Source organism: Sesamum indicum, linkage group LG10 (assembly GCF_000512975.1).
Source record: "Sesamum indicum cultivar Zhongzhi No. 13 linkage group LG10, S_indicum_v1.0, whole genome shotgun sequence".
In the NCBI taxonomy this organism is placed as follows: Eukaryota; Viridiplantae; Streptophyta; class Magnoliopsida; order Lamiales; family Pedaliaceae; genus Sesamum; species Sesamum indicum.
Window position 1 is genome coordinate 7,168,745 of NC_026154.1, and position 20,466 is coordinate 7,189,210.

Below are 20,466 nucleotides of genomic sequence, written 5' to 3' on the forward strand. Positions count from 1 at the left end.
GAAATACCAGATTTTCTTTCTTTTTTTTTAATTTTTTAATTAATTTTAATTATATTAGTTAAAATATATTTTAGTAAATTAAGAATATTTTAGATAATTATAATAATTAAATATTTTGGCTAATTAATAATAATTATAATAATAATTATTGTAATTAAATATATATTTTAATTAATTAAAAATAATAGTTAGATTTAATAATTAACAATTACAAAATTATTTGAATTTAAATATAATTTAATTTAATATTTTAATTTAAATTTAATATGCCAAAATTTAATTTATTTTTTAAGGTGAGAAATGACAAAAAGAATACACAAAACAAGCAAAAGACCCCTTTATGTGTTATATAGACCCATAGAGGGTTATTTTGGTCCAAAAAATCATTAAATATGAACCTAAATCGCAGAAAAAGACTACCAAATACAGCAGACGCGCGTCTTCTCCACTTCCCGTTAGTTGCTAACAGAATGAGGGTTTTTTGCTGACTAAGATAAAACATGAGAGGGGTTTTAGCCTATTCTGAAAATAGGGAGGTGCTTTTTGCATACTTTTTAAAACACAGGGGGTTTTATGCATTTTGCCCTTATAGAAAATAAACAGATGTAATTTTCCGAAAATATGGGTGTTTAAGTGTAATTGAAGTAAACTTTAGGGGAAGTACTGTAATTATGAGAAAAAAGAAAGAAAGAATTAACAATAGCCCGAATCCCAAAGGCATAGCCCCCACCCCCGCGTGTGCATCTCTGCGTCTATATCTATTTTCGTTGTCGTTGAAGGTGTCATCACCTCTGCATTGCATTCATTCCGCCTTTCAAACAGGCTCTTCCTTCTCTCTTCCTTCTGCGTTTCATTTCATTCCTCCATTCTTTGTCTAGCTTTCCGAATTGCTTTCAACCCACGTCTCTATTTCCGGCCAGGGAAGAACATCTCCGACCACCCTTCGCCGCCGTCGCCGACGTTTGAAATCTCAACGATCTTTGGAAACCGGTAAAGCCCTTTGAGCACCCCGTATTCTTTCGATTGGTGTCTGTTGATTTTGATGGCTGATGGTAAGAATCAAGGAATGGGATACGGTGGAAAGAAAACTCAGAACAATGGCAAGAGCAATCCGTCGTCGGTTTTCAATCGATCGTTGACAATCAATTCGTCGGCGGCGGCGGCGGCCGGGGAAAACAGGCCGTTCTATAATCTCTATGGTTCCACGCCGCTCCAGCGCAATGGTTCGGTCAAGAGTTCGTACAGCTCCTCATTTGGCTCCAAGATTTCTGCTGGGAATTCTTTCAAGGGAAAGGTCAAGAAATTGTGCTCTATTTTCGAATCCCCGAAATCCCCCTCAAGCACCCCAAATTCACAATCTATGGCCTCGCCCACATCCACGAAACACAACAAGGGGTTGTCGACGGTGTCGGATTCTTCATACGTCGTTCCGAAGAGCGGCTATTCTCTGGTCCCTGATTCTCCCTTGAGGCTGCCGGGCACCGAGGATAGGGTTGTAATTTACTTCACCAGCCTCCGAGGAATACGAAGAACATTCCAGGATTGTCACAGTGTACGAATGATTTTCCGAGGATTTCGTGTAAATCTTGATGAGAGGGACATTTCAATGGACGTGGCCTATAAAAAGGAATTGCAGAAAGTGCTTGGAGAAAATAATGTTAGCTTGCCTCAGGTGTTTGTCAAGGGAAAATACATTGGGGGAGCTGATATTGTAAAACAATTGCTAGAGGTTGGTGAGCTGGGAAGGCTGGTCAAGGGGCTCCCCTTGCGGCCGCCAAAGCCCTGTGATGCTTGCGATGACATGAGATTTGTTCCATGCATGAAATGCGATGGTAGCCGCAAGGTGTTTGATGAGGATGAGGAGGTGCCCAAGAGGTGCCCGGAATGCAATGAAAATGGGCTCGTGCGCTGTCCCCTGTGCTGCTCATGAGTGGTGTATTGTAAATGGAATTTTAATTAGTAGGAAGCTGGTGTGATTATATATTGCTCCCAACAGTTACTTGGACATTGTGAGGCAGGATAAATGTTTCTTTACTGAGGAAATCAGCCGTGTACATAGTGATTGAGTTCCAAATTTAGGTGAATTGATTTGCTGTTCACCTTCAATGTTGATGTTTTTACTTGTATCTGGGTAGCCATGGTGCTGAGATCTGACACTTATGGGCTATGACTAATATGCTTATAATGAAACATAATGATAAGTATACCATATTGGTTTAATAACGTTTGCCAACTTGACTCAGGCCCTCTTTTATATATGATGATTATGATCTTGCAGCTTAACTTTCTCTCCTGTCCCCAGAGGAATCAAAGAAGTTAGTTGGTTTGATAGGTTTTGTGCATTAATGTGTCTATGGCTTATGCTTTTAAGGTTTGAATTGCGTTTTGTTTGTTCGTCTAGGAGATGAATCATATTGCAAGGTTGCGCTAGAATTTGCTTGCCTGATGAATGGGTACTTTGAAGTTTGAGATGGAGCTATACTGCTGCATGTAGTCACATTTCAAGGAAGTTAAATTGATTGTCAAATTGGTGATCCAAATTGCATCCTTGGTCTAATCTATACTAGGTTGATTTCACATTGTTATCTGTTTTCCCCTTTTTGGTGGTTGCTTCCTTCTTGGATATTTTTCCTTGGATTCCTTGGTTGTCAGTTTTTCTTATCTGACATATTCAATAGTATCACTTAACTATATTATTGAAGGTCAAGATACTAGGACTAAATTATTTGTTACCAGACGTTTTATGTAACCTTGCATGGTGAGATACTTCCTCTAGTGTAGTCTGCCAATGCTACTAATTATCATTCAATAGTACGTAATATCATTAGTTCTTAATCTTACCATGTGATTTTTTTGAGCTCTACGACGTGCAGAACTACAGGATTTTGATACTTCCTGATCCTTCTGCAGGATTTTGATACTTCCTGATGCTTGATGAACGGACGAATTTTCTCCAATTCTGGCCCTTGCTTCAAGTGTTTGGTAACTGTTAGAAATTATACTCTGTTGGTATATTTCTCTTTCAGGACCACATTTTCTGATGTTTGTATAAGAGGATAAATTTGCTCCTTTTCTTACTTTTTACGACTTATATAACCTTGTACTTTGAAATATTCTTTGATAGATTACTAAATGGAGTAGATTCTTCTTGGGATCTATGCTTAATTCTATCAACAGCTGATTATGTGTTGCTTTTACTAGTTCGACTATTACTATCGGTTGAGTTGATTGATTTATCAATTTGACATTGTCCCTTCAAATTTATAAAGTAGTTTATATGGTTATTTACGTTGGAAAGTTAGTGGCTACTAGTGAACAATGCAAGAACTTAGTGAAAGCACGACTGCATGCAAATGTCCTGCACCATAATGTTCTGGAAGAGCTCATTTCATTATTTAGATTGCATCAATGCAATGTTTTACTATGTAGATGATCCTTATAACACAGTAAGTGTGATACATGATTGAGTTGATCAGAGTAGCAACTATAAAGTTACCAAAAGGATGTGCTTGTGCTATCCTTAATCTGCATTATCTTGATTACTTGTGTTTGCTGGTGTTGCATAGTATTTTAAAGTAATATCTGGCATTTAATCATTGATAGCATGACACTTCCAAATGTTAAATGTTTTTAACCATTGATCGTTATGTATGATTACAGTATATTAACCTTGAGGCTGCTTCAAACGTAAATGTTAAAAACGCAGTTATATTCGCATATAGTACAGTATGTATTACGGGTTTACTCTACAGTGGTTGGGGATTGCTGGTGACGTTCTTCCTCTCCCTCCCTCTCAATGACAATGGAAGGGTCGAGCTTATTGCACCCATTGGTCAATCTAAGGAGTTTTGGTTTGGGTACTCATGTTCTTTCCTTTTCTTCTTGTTATTCACTCACCCTCCATTCTTTCCTGTGGTTGAGCGGTGCAAACTTGTATTGTGAATGCAAAAGTAACTTTTTTGTCACAAATTTCAGCCGAACCATGCTTTGACAAAGCTACAACTTGGTAGTTTTTAATTCCATAGCAGTTTTTCTTTACCTAATTGTTCATTATGTTCATTGAATGGAAGTCTCTTGAGAATTGCTGATATGCTGATAATGGAAGTCGCGGTTCTGACCTTAGCATATACGTGTTTGTTTTCTTACAGTTGGCACACAATTGCCATACCTCCAACATGGAAAAACGTAGTACTAGAAATGGACCATTGATTTTGATTCATTTCCAGCTTCGGTTTTGCATATACGTTTGTGACTTTGTGGGTTCCGAGGGACCTTACAGAAAGAGAAGACGACCCTTTTTAATTTCATTCTCCAAGGTATTGAATATCTCAAATCAACCTACGAGGAATCTTTACATCTTTTAAGAGGGTGTTTAGCTATGTTTTCTTTTAAAATATTTTATAAATTTCTACGTCTTATAGTTTTAGATTTTATTTTAAAAATAAATTTTTAAACTGTTTGAATAAGATTAGATGTGAAAACATCTTATAAGATGTTAGAGTATTTGGCATAATAAGATTTTTATTGGTAAAATGATTAAAATAGATTTGATTTTTTATAATAAAAGAAGTTGTTATTTTTTGATATTTTGTTTTAAATATTTTTAAAATACTTTTATAAATAGTACGCATTAAGTTAATTCCATATAAAAACTTAATAGGCAAACTTTTTACTATATAAAAAAAAATGACGAATATTACCTGAACTTTTTGGATGAAATATATATGTACATTCATGCTAATCGAATATATTAAGATAGATATATTGATATTTGCCATATTAATCTCTTTAAAAAATACAAATATAAAGACATAATGTTTAGTTGATCAATTATATCATTTCAAATATATGATGTATTTATCTGTTTAAATTAAATTATAAAAAGATAATGCAAAAAGTGTTCGAGTGGATCACAACTCTATTTCTTTGGCACTTATATAAAGGGTCCTGGAGCCTCATTCAACACATAAAGATCAAGAACGAAAAGTGAAGCAAGAAAGGAAGCGAAATAATTCTCTCTATAAAGTTCCCCATGTTCAAGATTATTCAAACTGCTCAAGGCGGAGATCGACTCGTTCATTGAAGCTGGGCAATAAATTCTAGCATTTAGTTCGCGATTACAAGCACTAACCCCTGGAGTGAATGTCATAGATATTCAAGTGTATTCCTAAGAAGATCAAAGGGGGGAATCCACTTGCAAATCCTCAAATTCCAAATCAAGACTATAATTTGAAATTACCGATGTGAGCCCCTGAATTAACGTTATAGAAATTCAAATTCAAGTTCAAAGGTGATCTACGAGAAGAAACTCAAATTCAAGTTCAAAGGTGATCTACAAGAAGATTTATCCTTTGAATTTGTCAAGATTTATAATAACTACCTTTGAAGAGAATAATTAAGGGATAAAATAGATATTGTACTCACTCATGATATTTTAATCATATATTTTATTTGTGATAGTTTATTTATATTTTGATTTTTCAGACATAATAAAATTAGCACTTATAGATTTTTGCACGCCCACTGGTACTTGTCTACCCTTCATCTCTTCCCTTCATCATGATTTGAAACACTCAAATGGATACTCAAGGAAAGGCTATGAAGTCGGTGAATTTCAAACTCGCCATAGCAAAATCTTTAAACTCTAGTACCAAGAGTGTTGGTGTTACAACGAGGAGCATATCAAAGAAACTCAAGGAATCCTCTCAGATGACTCTTCTCACTGAGTATGTCTAGAAGGACATAGACTTACCTAGTCATGTAAGTGAAGATGATGGAAATAAATCTCTTCCATCCTCTCCTCACTCCGTGTTTAGCTACTCCTTCACAATAAATGTGGCTTCATTTCTGGTGAAGAATGCTACAACTATAGAGGAGTAACTTGCAAGTCTGACAAGAGCCATTGAGGGACTTACAAAGCATGTCCAAGAGCAAGATGCTCAAATTGCTAGATTTATCAACAAGAAAGATAATGTTGACACAAGCTATATCATGGAGAAACAAGTTGAGGCTCATGATGAATCAGAGGTATCCACAAAGCAACATTATACTGAGAAGAATAAGTTTGCAAAAGAGTTTCAAATTTCTTTAAATGGATTTATTCTTGTGGATCAACTAAAAGAATTTGTCGAAGGAAACATTAGAATCAAGATCGAAGGAAACTCAAAATCATCCCTTACTCCAAGCCTTACACCCAAAGGACTGACAACTTGAAGGTGTCGATGGGTTATCAACCACCAAAATTCCAGTAATTTGATGGCAAGGGCAGTCCTAGGCAGCACGTGGCTCACTTCGTTGAAATGTGCAACAATGCAGGAATATCTGGCGATCATATAGTCAGGCAATTTGTTCGATCACTAAAACGCAATGCGTTTGACTGGTATACTAACTTGGAGGCTGGACAATTGATTCAGTCGACCTCTCAAGCAGATGGAGTTGTTCTCTAGATACTACAAGAAGAAGGTCGATAGGCATTGGAGCGGCTTAAGGGCAGAGGAGGTTGTGGTAAGTAGTTTATAGAAATTATTTTTGTTTCGATATTAATTAATTTATTTTTTTTACTAATTATCTAAATCGTTTCGCAGGAGATGTTCTTAAAGCTGTTAGAGGGCCAACAAGTCGCACCGAATGATGTGCCAGATCCTTCAGCTTCTTCTCAAAGCTTGGTGGCTATGAACGAGCAACAATTGTGTATATCGACAAAGGGAGGCCGGAAGAGGGCTATGTCTTTTTCTAGGTTCTAAGGCCCATAACACGGTTGTTAGATCATCACAGTCCAACAGCTTGTATACGGCGACACCTCCTCCCCCACCATGGTCAGATATTGATCAACGAGTCACGAGGCTCGAGGAAGTTTGGCCCGCCTTATGCACACGTGGCCATTATGATGAGGCCACTCTTTTTTTCTTTCTCCCCAATTCCCAAATCTAAATCCTAAGAGGCAAAACCCTAGTCTCAAACCAACGATTGCAAAACCCAATCCATCTACCACCAATAACGAGGAAAACGATTACTGTTGTGTCAGCCAAGCAAGAAGCTCGAGCAGGTTTGCATTACATCTCATAGTCTTGGTCTCACCATTGGCTTGTGTGTGTGGGCGACACCTATGAGGACAAAAATAGTTCTATAATTTTTCTGTTGTTGTTCTAGTCTTTTTGGATATTCTGTGTTGTTTTGGTGCTTCAAGAAATGAAAATGTCTACGAACTAATTTGGTATGTGAAGGAGAGACTCGAGTGTTCTAACTCGCTTAATCGGTCGGAGTTGCAAAGAAGTAGAAGTTTTTTAAAATGTAGCTGATCCTCCTCCCCCCTTTTTTAAGGCGAACAAATTGCTGAACTCGAGCTCGAACTCGAGCTCATTATAAAGCAACATTATCTTAAACGAAGAAGGATAATTTGTCAAAGACAATGAGGAAGGATCAACAAGCTCTAACCCTCATCCATCAATGTTTGGGTAATACTATGCAAAAAGAAGTGGCAAGCACTACTACTGTGACGTCTGTAGAATTTTCACGTAATTGAAAGACTAATTGGCAATTATTAAAAATTTAAATTTAATTAGTAAATAAATTATAGATTGAATTTGGGATAAAATAAAACTTGAACGGATTAAATTGGAGTTCGCTATAATATTTGAAAGCAAATTATATTAATTAGAAAATTAGGAAGGACGTAATGTGTATTTTGAGAAAAGTTTAATTAAATATATAAAATAATAATATTATATATATATAAATAATATATTGTAGAATTGAGGAGAGAGAGAGTGTGTAGAATGAATGAGGCGGTGGGCCTCTCTTGTCCATATTAATATGCACACTTACACATAATACAAACTCACACACACACACACACACTCATACATACACAGCAGCGCACACGCACATTCATACACACACAGCAACGCACACACACATTTCGTAAAACAGATGACGTGACGACAAGGTAGAGGGTTGAGCAGTCCCTCGTAAAATAGAAGCATTTTGGGATATAAGGTAAGTATAGCTAATTGGATTTATATATATATATATATATATCTATATGTGTAGTATTGTATAAATTATATATATTGGTTTCTTGGATGCGAACGTGGATTTGGCTTTATATTATTATGCTTGACTTTCGTATATTGATTGTTTATATAATTAGTTGTGGATTATTTGTTAGATTATCATAATATTGGTAAAATTGTTACTATGTAATATGTGATGGTAATGTAGAGATATGCTGGATATGATTATGTGATAATCATATAATTGATTGTTGATGAAATCAAATTGGGAGTTGTTATTGAGGAAGTGATTGTTATAAAGAATAGAATGATGATCGTGAATTGAAATAGAAGATGATGCTTACCTAGTTGGGAACACAGTCAATGGTTTATGAAAATGTGATTGATGATGATACGATTGATAATGAGATATGAAAAATATATGATTTAAGCTAGGTACCATGGCACGTAGGGTACCGGGGTATTCCGGGGCAGCAGGGAATATCCTGTGCTGTTAGCTACACACTGGGGTGGTGCGGGGGTACCATGTTTGTTGTGATGTCCTGTGCTATATTGCTACACAGCTGGAGTAAAAGTGTGGGGATATCACACAACGGGTATCCTGTGTTGTATATGATATGATGATGGCCGGCGAAACCATTGACTGATGTACTGCAGCTAGAGTAAGTGGGGCCCTTAACTAATAAACGATAACGAATGAATATTATGTCGTGGATTGATTTACAGCTGTGAGTATGTATTGTTGCTTATATCTGATGTTGCTGTATGACGAATGACTGTTGTCGGTATGACTGCATGTACGTGAATCTTTGTTTGTGTACATATATAAATTGATCAGCTATACTTATTGAGTAGGCAGCTCATTCCTTACCACGTACTTTTCAGGAGATAGGTCACACTAATTAGCCACATTGTGGGTCAGCTGTGATTTCTGAAGTCAGAGTTTTGATTATTGGGTTGTTAAATATTCTGGTCTTTTGTCGGGATTTGTATTTTAAGTTGTGGTATGATATTCCTTGAGGTTATGTATATGAGGACATCTAGTGGGGGTAAATTTGAACTTTTGGTGATATCTAATGCCTTTTGTGGTATATATATTATGCTGATAAATTAGAATTTATTTTACGAGTTGAAAGAGAATTACTTATAGAATGAGTTCCGATTAAAGAAAGGATGAAATAGTAATAATTAGATGTAGCGAGTAGGGGGCGCTACAACTACTTCAAAAGAAACTTGGGAGATTTTGGTGAGATCTCTCCAAAGTGTTGATAAAGTAAAAAAAATCCGACTTCAATCACTAAGAGGTGAGTTTGAAGCTTTGGGAATGAATGAATCCGAAGCAATTTCGGATTATTGTTCGAGGGTAAAGGCTATTGTGAATCAGTTAAGAGATATGGAGATAAAATCAATGATGTACGTGTCGTCGAGAAGATACCTTTTTATTTGACTGCGAAGTGTGATTATATTGTGTGTGTCATTCAAGAAGCAAAAGATCTAGACTTACTGACCATTAAAGAATTGGAGGATCTCTACAAGCCCATGAGGAAAAAACCAAAAGAAGACAAGAGGAGGCTTTGTAGCAAGTTCTCAAATCTAAGGCTACTCTAAAAAAGGATCGAGAAAGTAAATGTTATTACAAAGGATGTGGATGAGGATACGAACGATGAAGAACATATGCAAGAGGCCAAGTGGACATGGAAGAGGAGTAGGAAACAATACCAACAATGAAGAAAGAAACAAGCCATCACAAGAGGCCGTGGAAGAACAAAGGGAAGAGGACGAGGCTATTTTTAACGGTCAAATGAAAGAAGGTATGATAAATCTAACATAGAATGCTACAAGTGTCATAAACTTGGTCATTTTACTTGAAAATGTCAAGATGGAACTAAAGATGTGAAGGAAAAAATAAATCTTGTTGACGATAATCAAGAAATTGAAGAGTCAACGTTGTTGCTCACAATCAAAGAATAAGAAAAAAACAATAATAGTTTGTGGTACTTGGATAATGATGCGAGCAATCACATGTGTGGCTACAAAGATCAATTTGTGGAACTTGATGAGAAGGTGCGAGGTAATGTTTTCTTTGGAGATTCATCAAATATTCACATTGAAGGGAAATGAACAATCTCTTGCCAAGGACGGTAACCATAAACTGATCTCTGATGTTTACTACGTACCTAAATTGAATAGTAATATTTTGAGTTTAGGCTAATTTCTTGAAAATGGATATGAAATTATCATGAAGGATGATTATCTTTGGTTTTGAGATCGAAATGCTAAGTTGCTTGCAGAGAAAATGATGTCAGAAAATAGAAAGTTCAAACTGAATATGAAAACCATTGAAGCAAAGTGTTTGAAGGTTCATTTGCAAGATGTGGCGTGGCAATGCACAAGAGATATGGGCGTCTAAGTTTGGTGCGCTACTAGAAATTGGAGAAAAGAAGATCGTTTACTGGATACCCTCAATCAACCATCCCAATCATTTGTGTGAAGCATGCATAATTGGAAAACACACAAGAGTTTTTCGTGTTTTCCAAAAGATCAACATGGAGAGCAACCAAGCCATTTGAACTTGTGCATATGGATGTCTATGGACCAATTAATCTATCTTCACTTGGTAAGAGTAAATATTTTATACTCTTCATTGATGATTTTAGCAGAAAGACGTGGAATTGTTTTTGAAGCACAAATTGGAGGCTTTTGCTACTTTGAAAAATTTAGATCACTTATAGAGAAAGAGAGTGTCCATGAAATGAAAGCCTTGAGATCAGACTGTGGAGGCGAGTTCACTTCCATGGAATTCAATCACTTTTGTGAAACTAATGGTATTCATTGTCCCATGATGTTTCCTGGATTGCCGCAACAAAATGGCGTAACCGCGAGAAGAAATAGAACTATTCTTAATATGGCGTGGAGTATCTTAAAAGAAAAATACATGCCAAAAGAGTTTTAGGCTGAAGTAGTGTCCTGTGCGGTCTAATTTTCAAGCTTCTCTTCAATATTGAATGTCAGAAATTAAATTCCTCAACAAGTATGGAATAGGAGAAAGCCAAATGTCAGTCATTTACGAGTCTTTAGATATGTTCATATCCCACACTAAGAATGATAGAAGCTTGATGACCGAACTGGTGAAGCATGTGTTTGTTGGATATGACTATCATTTCAAGGGCTATACATTGTTCAATCCGAATAATGGGAAAGTGGTCGTAAGCTGTGATGTTGAGTTCGATGAAGAAGGCATGTGAATTGGAAAGCTCAAGAACAATAATCTTATCATTTCCTTCCTTATTTTGGAGAAAAACATTCAACTTGATCAAAATGCCACACCAGCCTTTCGCAACCTCCATCTCCTGCACTTGAAAAAAGTTCGAATAGGAACCACTAAAATTGAAAAGTCTTAATTATATATATGAGAGATCTCATGAAGTTACTTTGAATAATGATGCATTGTGTAAAATATTTGTGGCCCATGACCCACTAAGGGAGGGCCAAAATACACTTGTTGGATGACTTTCATTAATCACCAAGGCCCACTCGTCCAACCCATGACCCGATCCAACCCGACCCTTAACCCGAACTGGTTAATATATAACTTTCCAAAACCTAACCCTAAATTATTTACTCACTCATACCTCTCCTCTTCTCTTATCAGCCACGCCATCCACCTCTCTCCCTTTTCTCTTACCTCTTAGTCTTCTCCTCTTCCTCTAGTTTTTCAATGGAGTTTTCCCAAGAGTGTTGGGAATATCCTCCACCGCCTGTCGTCTTCTTGATGAGCATAAATACTCCCCCTTTTTTGTCGATAATTATCCAAACATAATAGCACAAAAATACCTTGAGTTCTTGAGTTTTCTTTGTGAAAATCCTTAGTGGTTGGTTTAATCCTCTTTGTGGCTGGTTTTTGGGTGAACTTGTGGTATTTCTCTTGGTGAGAAATAGAGCAACCGTGAGTGTTGGGTTACCGGCCTTCTTGTGGCCATGTTCTTAACCCCTCTGGATCATTGGCTCCCTGAACCTATATATTTATTTTACTACATTCTTTCGTTATTTATCTCCTATGTAAGTAATTTATTTATTGTAAATCTGGTTGTATTATTTAAAGGTTCAAAACTCATAAATCTGTAATAGTTGACTTAGGATTTTTCGAGTTTCCGCTGAAGGGTAAAATCTCCCAACAATGGTATCAGAGTAAGGCCTCGAATCCTTCGCTTTGGTGGTGGTATTTTTTCTTAAACCCCTCCTCTAATTTCTTCGATTTTATTACTGTTGTTATATTGCTATTTTGCTGCTGGTTTTCCATTGCTTTTGACTAAAAAAATAGTTGTTGAAATAGTTGCTGAAAAATGTTGTTTTTTCACTACTTTTGACCGACAATAGTTGTTGAAAATTGTTGTTTTTTCACTGTTTTTTGGCCGATAATAGTTGCTGTAAATTGCTGTTATTTTCACTATTTTTGTTGTTGTTTTTGCTGCTGTTTTTTTTTTACTATTTTTGGCCGATAATAGTTGCTATTTTTGTGCGATAATATCTGATGTTCTTTATTTGTTCTTGTGTGATAATATTTTCTATAAATATTACTGTTGGCCCATTCCCTGATCTCCCCGCCAAACCACTAACTTGGCCGAACTTTTGAGGTTGCGGGTATCTAGTTGAGCTCGACCGGGATCCTTTTTTAATTTCTGTAATTTATTTGTTGTGATTATTTTCTGAAAATATCTTGATATAACTTGCAACCATTTGATGAAAAATCTGAATTTGCAATATGGCAACTAAAGATGAAGGGTATACTAATTCAACAAAAAATATTTAAAGCTATTGATGGAAAATACTCAGAAAATATTTCAAAAGAAAAAAAGAATTGAAAATGATGAATTTGCATACTCTTCTATAATTTTGAACCTATCAGATACTGTTTTAAGAAAAGTAGTAAACAAGATTCTGCCAAAAATCTATGGAATAAACTAGAAGAACTTTACACGGAAACATCGTTGCCTAGTAAGTTTTTTCTTCTTGAAAAATTCTTTAGATATAAGTTAGATTTATCTAGAACATAGAAAAGAATTTAGATGATTTTTTACTAAATTAATCCAAGACATTAAGTTAACAGGAGATAAAAATATAGATGATTATACACTCATTGTCCTATTAAATGCAATACTCGAAGCCTATAGTGATGTCAAAGTGGCGATAAAATACAGTAGGGATAACATAAATCTTGATACAATAATTAATCGACTAAAAAGTAAGAAAATAGATCTTAAGACAAATAAAACAAGTTCATCTCAAAATGAAGTAAATTTTGTAACAGGAAGAACTAAAAACAGAAATTCTGATTTTAAGTTTAAAAGAAATGAAAAAAGTAGAAGTAGAAGCAGAAGCGAAAGTAAAAGCAGATCTAAGTCTAGGTCGAGAGAAGATAGGTCTAGGAGATGTTATAACTGTGGAGGTAAAGGGCACTTCATAAAGACAGTAAGAAACCAAAAAGAAGCAATTGGAATAATAATAATAATAAAAATGAAGGTGCTAACATAGTAACAGAAAATGGTGAAATATATATAGTGCACAGTAATTCATCTTCTATTAAAATTAATGAATGGCTTATTAATTCAGGGTGAACTTTTCATATGAGTCTGTTTAAGGAATTATTTATAAACTTTAAAACTGAATGTTTGGCTTTGTGTCCATGGCTAATGAAAGATAGTCTTAAATTAAATGTCTTGTTGACATCTGTGATATTTGATAATGGTTATAAGTTAACCCTAAAAGATGTATGATATGTTCCTGATTTGTGTCACAATTTAATTTCTTGTGTCGCACTTGGAGAATATGGTTTTGCAAGTAGATGGGGAAGGGGTATAATGAAAATAACAAAAGGCTCTTTATCAATTTTTAAAGTTGAAAGAAAAATGAACTTATATGTATGCTTTGTTAATTATGAAGCTATTGCTGCCACTGCACTAGAAATAGGGAAGACAGACCTTTGGCATAAGAGGTTAGGGCACATTAGTGCCAACGGACTAGAAATTTTGCATAAAAATGATTTCTTGACTGACATAGTTGAAAAACTGAGTGTTTGTGATGAATGTCTGTTAGAAAAACAGCACAAAGTGCATTTTCCATCATCACCTTATCCAAACCCCTCATCATCGTCAAGCATTTTAGAATGTGTTCATGCAGATGTATGGGATCCTGCAAATACTGATACCCATGGTGGCAATAAATATTTTTTATCTATTATTGTTAACTTCTCTAGAAAAGTATTTGTGTTTTTAATGAAAAACAAATCTGAAGTTTTTGAAAATTTTAAGAATTGGAAAACCTTTGTGGAAAACAAAACTGAAAAAATGCTAAAAGCCTTAAAGAACTAATAATGGTCTAAATTTTGTAACCAACATTTCATTGATCTTTGTAATGAATTCGGAATTAAAAGACATAGAACCACTTCTTACACCCCCCATTAGAATGGGGTGGTTGAAAGGATGAATAGGACATTACTAAATAAGGTAAGATGCATGCTCATAAGTTCTGGTTTGTCAAAATCTCTTGGGGGGGAAGCAGTATTGACTGCTGCTTATTTAATTAACAGGTCTCTCTTTGTTCCTTTGTCTGGAAAAATTGTTGAAAGTGTTTGGTCTGATAAAATTGTTGATTTTTCTAATCTGCGCATTTTTGGTTGCTCTGCTTTTGCTTTATTGTCTAATGATAAATTAGAAAATAGATTCCAAAAATGTATTTTTATTGGTTATCTGAAAGGAGTTAAAGGTTATAGATTATGGTTAAGAAATCAACCAGGTTTTAAAGTAATTGTTAGTAGAGATGTAACCTTTAACGAACTTGAAATGCCATACTAATAAATTCACCTAAAATATTTGAAGATGTAGATATTGAGTCTGTCTTTAATAAATTAGAGCTTCCTGTTGGGGATAACCGACAAGGGGAAGAAGGTAGAGTAGAAAATCAACAAAATAATGAGAACTTTGAGCCAAACTTTCAAAACTACCAACTTGCTAGAGATAGGGCAAGGAGAGAATGTAGAATACCCTCTAGGTTAAAAAATTTTCACCTTGTTTTAAATACTGTTGAAAATTTAGAACCAAGTACCTATGAAGAAGCACTAAACTGTAAAAATTCTGAAAAATGACTACAAGCTATGAAGGAAGAAATTAAATCTTTAAAAGATAATAAGACATGAGTGCTTGTTCCTAAGCCAAAAGATTGTATAATTGTTGATTGTAAATGGGTATTTAAAATAAAACAAGAACATAACCTTACACGTTTTAAAGCTAGGTCAGTCGCTAAAGGATTCACTAAAAAAGAAGGCATTGATTATAATGAAATCTTTTCTCCTGTTGTCAAATATACAACTGTTAGAATTATTCTTGCTCTTGTTGCTCAATATGATTGAGAATTAAAGCAAATGGATGTTAAAACTGCTTTCTTGCATGGAAATTTAGATGAAACAATTTATATGCATCAACCATGTGGCTTTTCTGATAATTTCAATCCTGATCATGTATGCTTGCTTAAACGTTCCCTCTATGGTCTAAAAAACAATCCCCTAGGCAATGGAACGACAAATTTGATGAATTCATGAAATCATTAAGTTTTAACAGAAGTGCTTATGAACATTATGTTCCTATACTTCTTGTTTTGTATGTGGATGATATGTTAATGGCTAGTCCTTGTTCAAAGCTAATTAAGGAGTTACAAAATGATTTGAATAAAAACTTTGAAATGAAAAATCTAAGAGATAGAAAAAACTCAATGAGTCTCTTAAACCAAAAATAATACCTCAAAACTGTTTTAGAAAAATCTTCAATGGAAAATTCAAAACCAACCTCTCTCCCTTTAGGAGCTCACTACCAATTAAGCAAAGAACAAAGTCTAAAACAGATTTTGAAAAAGAAAAAATGAAAAAGGTTCCTTATTATAATGCAATATGATCTGTAATGTTTCTAGGCGTGTATCAGACCTGACATTGCCTATTTAGTAAGTTGTCTAAGTAGATACATGGCTGACCCTGGAACGATCCATTGGGATGCACTTAAGTGATTATTAAGATACTTAAATAGTTCTATAACTGTGGAATAACGTTTTCTAAAAGTAATCATGATGCTGAATTAATTGGTTATGTTGACTCTAATTATGCCAATGATAGAGACAATAGGAAGTCGACGACTTCATATGTGTTTACATTTTGTGGCTCGTGCATAAGCTGAAAATCCCAGCTTCAACATATAATTGCATTATCTACTATTGACGCAGAATATATTGCAACAACTGAAGTGTTTAACGAAGCAATATGGCTTAAAGGTTTACTAAATGAAATTGGTTTTTTAAAGAAAAAGGTAACTGTGTTTTCTAATAGTCAATGAGGCATACAACTTTGCAAAAACCCAGTATTTCATGATAGGACAAAACACATTGATGTTAGGTATCACTTTATAAGAGAAATAGTAGGAAAAGACATTATTAATTTAGAAAAGATGAAAACTGAATCTAACCCAGCAGACATGCGAACAAAATGTCTACCCTTAGAAAAATTCAACACTTGCCTTCAAATATTAAATTTAAGGTAATTCTCCAACCCCTTTACCTATTTTTTATTCTAACCCCTTTTAGATATCTGTGCTCTGCATTTCTTGTGTTTTTAACAAGTATCCTCCACTGGCCTTTTTTGGCTATGATGAACGCCAAAGATCCGGCCTTGGACCAGGCTCCCTTTTGGGTACTGATCCAAGGTAGAAAATGTAAAATATTTGTAGCCCATAACCCACTAAGGGAAGCCAAAATACACTTGCTGGATGGATCTCATTAATCACCAAGGCCCACTCGTCCAACCCATGACCCGATCCAACCCATCCTTAACCTGACCCGATTAGTATATAACTTCCCAAAACCTAACCTAAATTATTTACTCACTCGTACCTCTCCTCTTATCTTATAAGTCGCATCGTCCACCTCTCTCCCTCTTCTCTCACCTCTTAGTCTTCTCCTCATCCTCTAGTTCTTCAATGGAGCTTTCCCAAGAGTGTTGGGAATATCCTCCACTGCCATTCTCCCCCTTCTATCATCTTCTTCATGAGCATAAATACTCCCCCTTTCCTATCGATAATTATCCGAACATAATAGCACAAAAAATACCTTGAGTTCTTGAGTTTTCTTCGTGAAAATCCTTAGTGGTTGGTTTAATCCTCTTTGTTGTTGGTTCTGAGTAAACTTGTGGTGTTTCTCTTGGTGAGAAATAGAGCAACCGTGAGTGTTGGGTCACCGGCCTTCTTGTGGCTATGTTCTTTAACCCCTCCGGATCTTTGGCTCCCTAAACCTATATATTTATTTTACTGTATTCTTTCATTATTTAACACCTCTGTAAGTAATTTATTTATTGTAAATCTGGTTGTATTATTTAGGGTTCAAAACCCATAAATCTATAATAGTTGAGTTAGGATTTTTCGAGCTTCCGCTAAAGGGTAAAATCTCCCAACACACTGTACTGTCTTTTTATAGATAGTGAACCTTTAATTTTTGATGAGGCTATGCAGGATAACAGATGAAAAAAAAAAGCCATGGATGAAGTGATCAAATCTATCGAGAAGAATAATACTTGAAAATTATCATATCTTCCCAAGGATCATAAAGCAAATGGAGTTAAGTGGGTGTACAAGGTAAAGAAAAATGCACAACGTACTATACAAACATACAATGCAAGATTTGTTGTAAAAGGCTACAAGCAAAAGCAGGGAGTTGATTATAATGAAGTATTTGCACTGTTTGCTTGAATGGAGACTATTCGTTTACTCATTGCATTGGCAGCTCAAATAAAGTGGAACGTCTATCAACTAGATGTCAAATCAGCCTTTTTGAATGGATATCTTGAAGAGGAGGTGCATGTCGAGCAGCCTTTGGGGTATGTGTTTGATGAACATGAAGATAAAGTTTTGAAACTAAATAAGGTTTTATGTGATGTAAAACAAGCCCCGAACCATGGAACAGTCGTATCGACAAGTACTTCCAAGAAAATGGATTTGTTTGTTACATTAATAAATATGCACTTTATATCAAGATTCATTATAATTGTGATATTTTGCTCGTGTGTCTTTATATTTGATGATCTAATTTTCACCGACAATAGTCCGAGTTTGTTTGAAAAAGAAAGAAATGTCTCTTGAGTTTTATATGATTGATCTACGCCTTATGTCATATTATTTGGGTTTAGAGGTGAAACAAACGAAGGTATATTTTTCTCAAGTAGGATATGCAAAAAAAGTTTTTAAAAAGTTTAATATGCTCAACTGCAATCCCACGAATACACCTATGGAGACAGGTTTGAAGTTATTTAAGTTTGGAGATGAAGAAAAGTGAATTATTCAAAAGTCTTGTGGGAAGTTTGAGATATTTGATATGTACAACACCAGATATCCTTTTCGTAGTTGGTGTGGTAAGTCGTTTTATGGAAGCTCCTATTCCTAGTCATAAGAAAGTTGCTAAAAGGATTCTTCACCACCTAAAAGGTACGCTTGATTTTGGGATATTCTATTCTCTATCCAATGATTTCACTCTTAAATATTATTTTGATAGTAGTGACTTTGCGGGAGATATTGACGATAGGAAAAGTACAAGTGGTTTTGTATTTTTCATGGGTGATTGTGCTATTTTATAGTGTTAAAAAAAAGCAATCTACTGTGACTGTGTCAACTTGTGAGTCTTAATATGTGGCTGCAACTTCTTGCACTTGCCATGTTGTTTGGCTTAGAAAATTATAGAGCTTTACTTGTCTCAAGAAAAGGCAACAGAAATTTGCTTTGACAACAAATCGACACAAGCACTTGCTAAGGATATGGTATTCTATGATAGAAGCAAGTATATAGATACGAGGTATCATTATATTAGAGAATGTATTGGCAATAATATGGTAGAGCTAAAAATGTGAAGACCCTCTCAAAACAAAAAAAAAGAAAAAAGGAAGAAGGAATATGTGAAGACTCAAGATCAAGTTGCAGACATTTTCACGAAGGAATTGAAGGTTGAAGATTTTTGAAGATTGTGAGCATGTCTTGGAGTAAAGCAGGAAATTTCAAATTAAGGGGGTTGTTGTTAAATGTTATTGATATTTCCAATAGGGAAAAATATTTTTTTAGTCCGTTAAGTATGCCCAATTTTAGTTTTAGTCCTATAAGTATGCCCATTTTTTATTAACTCCAGTAACTTGGAAAATTGATTAGTTTTAGTCCTCCGGTGGATTAGATTTATAATTTGCGCAGGAAAAGTGACATGGCATGACACCTAGATGCGTTTATGTTGATTTATAATCCTATGTGGCTAAAATTATGATGTGGAAGATAAGTTGGCCATCTTTTGTGCAAGTTTGGAGAAGAAAAGTCACATTTCTTTCCTCCAAAAGATGGCCAACTTGTCTTCCACATCATAATTTTAGCCACATAGGATTATAAATCAACAAAAACGCATTTAGGTGTCATGCTATGTCACTTTTTCGGCTCAAATTATAAATCCAATCGATCGAAGGACTAAAACTAATTAATTTTCCAAGTTATTGGAGTTAATAAAAAATGGGCATACTTATAGGACTAAAACTAAAATTGGGCATACTTAACGGACTAAAAAAATATTTTTCCATTTCCAATAAGTTTAATCAATATTCAAAGTTAGTATATTTTGGTCATTGTATTAGATCAAATTAAATATTGGCACAAAAATTATGAACTAGGCTAGTTTGAAAGTTTCTTTTGTGCATTTACAAACACCTACTTGTAAGTTGGCATTTGCAAGACAAGAATTCCATAGAAATTCATCTTAAGTTTGCCTTCTACTACTCCTCTTTCCTCTTCCTTTTCTAACAAGATCATAGGGCTATCTACAGTGCATAGTAGTTAAAGGCACGGTATGGCACGCGCCATGGCAAGAGACCCTAAAGGCGCAAGCCTATCAAGTGGCACAGGATTTTCCCCTAGGGGCTACCATGGTGCCATTCCGTCGTGCTCAAGCACGTGAAGATTATGGGGCTGTAGTGGTAGAAAAACTTCTTTCTCGTAACTATCGTTTTTGGCAGAATGAGCATGACTAAACTCTTTAAAACTAATAACTACACGTGTGTTTTTAAATAAACATTAAACTTGTAATATGATCTACATCCTAATGCAAGTAAATGGACTCTTGATGCTTTCCTCTTTTCATCTACAATCTGTATGAATATCTATAATTTTCATCTTGAATCTTATTTATACTTGAAAAATCCGTCTTATAAGAAGTAAATAATGTTTACACTATAACACTATATCATCTCCTTGTATGGAAAGAACAAAGAAAGTAGTAAACATCTCACTATGAGCAGGGAGCTAAACAATTTTGAGAGATCACCAACTCTTCTCCATCTAATGTCTTCTTCACAGCGCTACAAAAAGCTACCTCTAAAGACAAGGAATCCTCCACAGGGCCC

At 35.1% G+C, this 20,466-nt stretch overlaps 1 protein-coding gene across 3 annotated transcripts; it reads left to right on the top strand.

The window, feature by feature from the left end:
* Positions 723-3,232, top strand: LOC105172180. Of its 3 annotated transcripts, none has more exons than XR_002287963.1 (2): positions 723-2,079; positions 2,911-3,232. XR_002287963.1 is itself a non-coding variant. In XM_020697519.1 (1 exon), the coding sequence occupies exon 1, from the start codon at positions 1,043-1,045 to the stop codon at positions 1,928-1,930; it is 888 nt and encodes a 295-aa protein (XP_020553178.1). In that variant the 5' UTR covers positions 723-1,042; the 3' UTR covers positions 1,931-2,095. The 3 variants fall into 3 exon arrangements, 1 of the variants encoding a protein (XP_020553178.1); XR_002287964.1 differs by lacking the exon at positions 2,911-3,232 and adding an exon at positions 2,882-2,900; XM_020697519.1 differs by lacking the exon at positions 2,911-3,232 and having other exon boundaries at positions 723-2,095.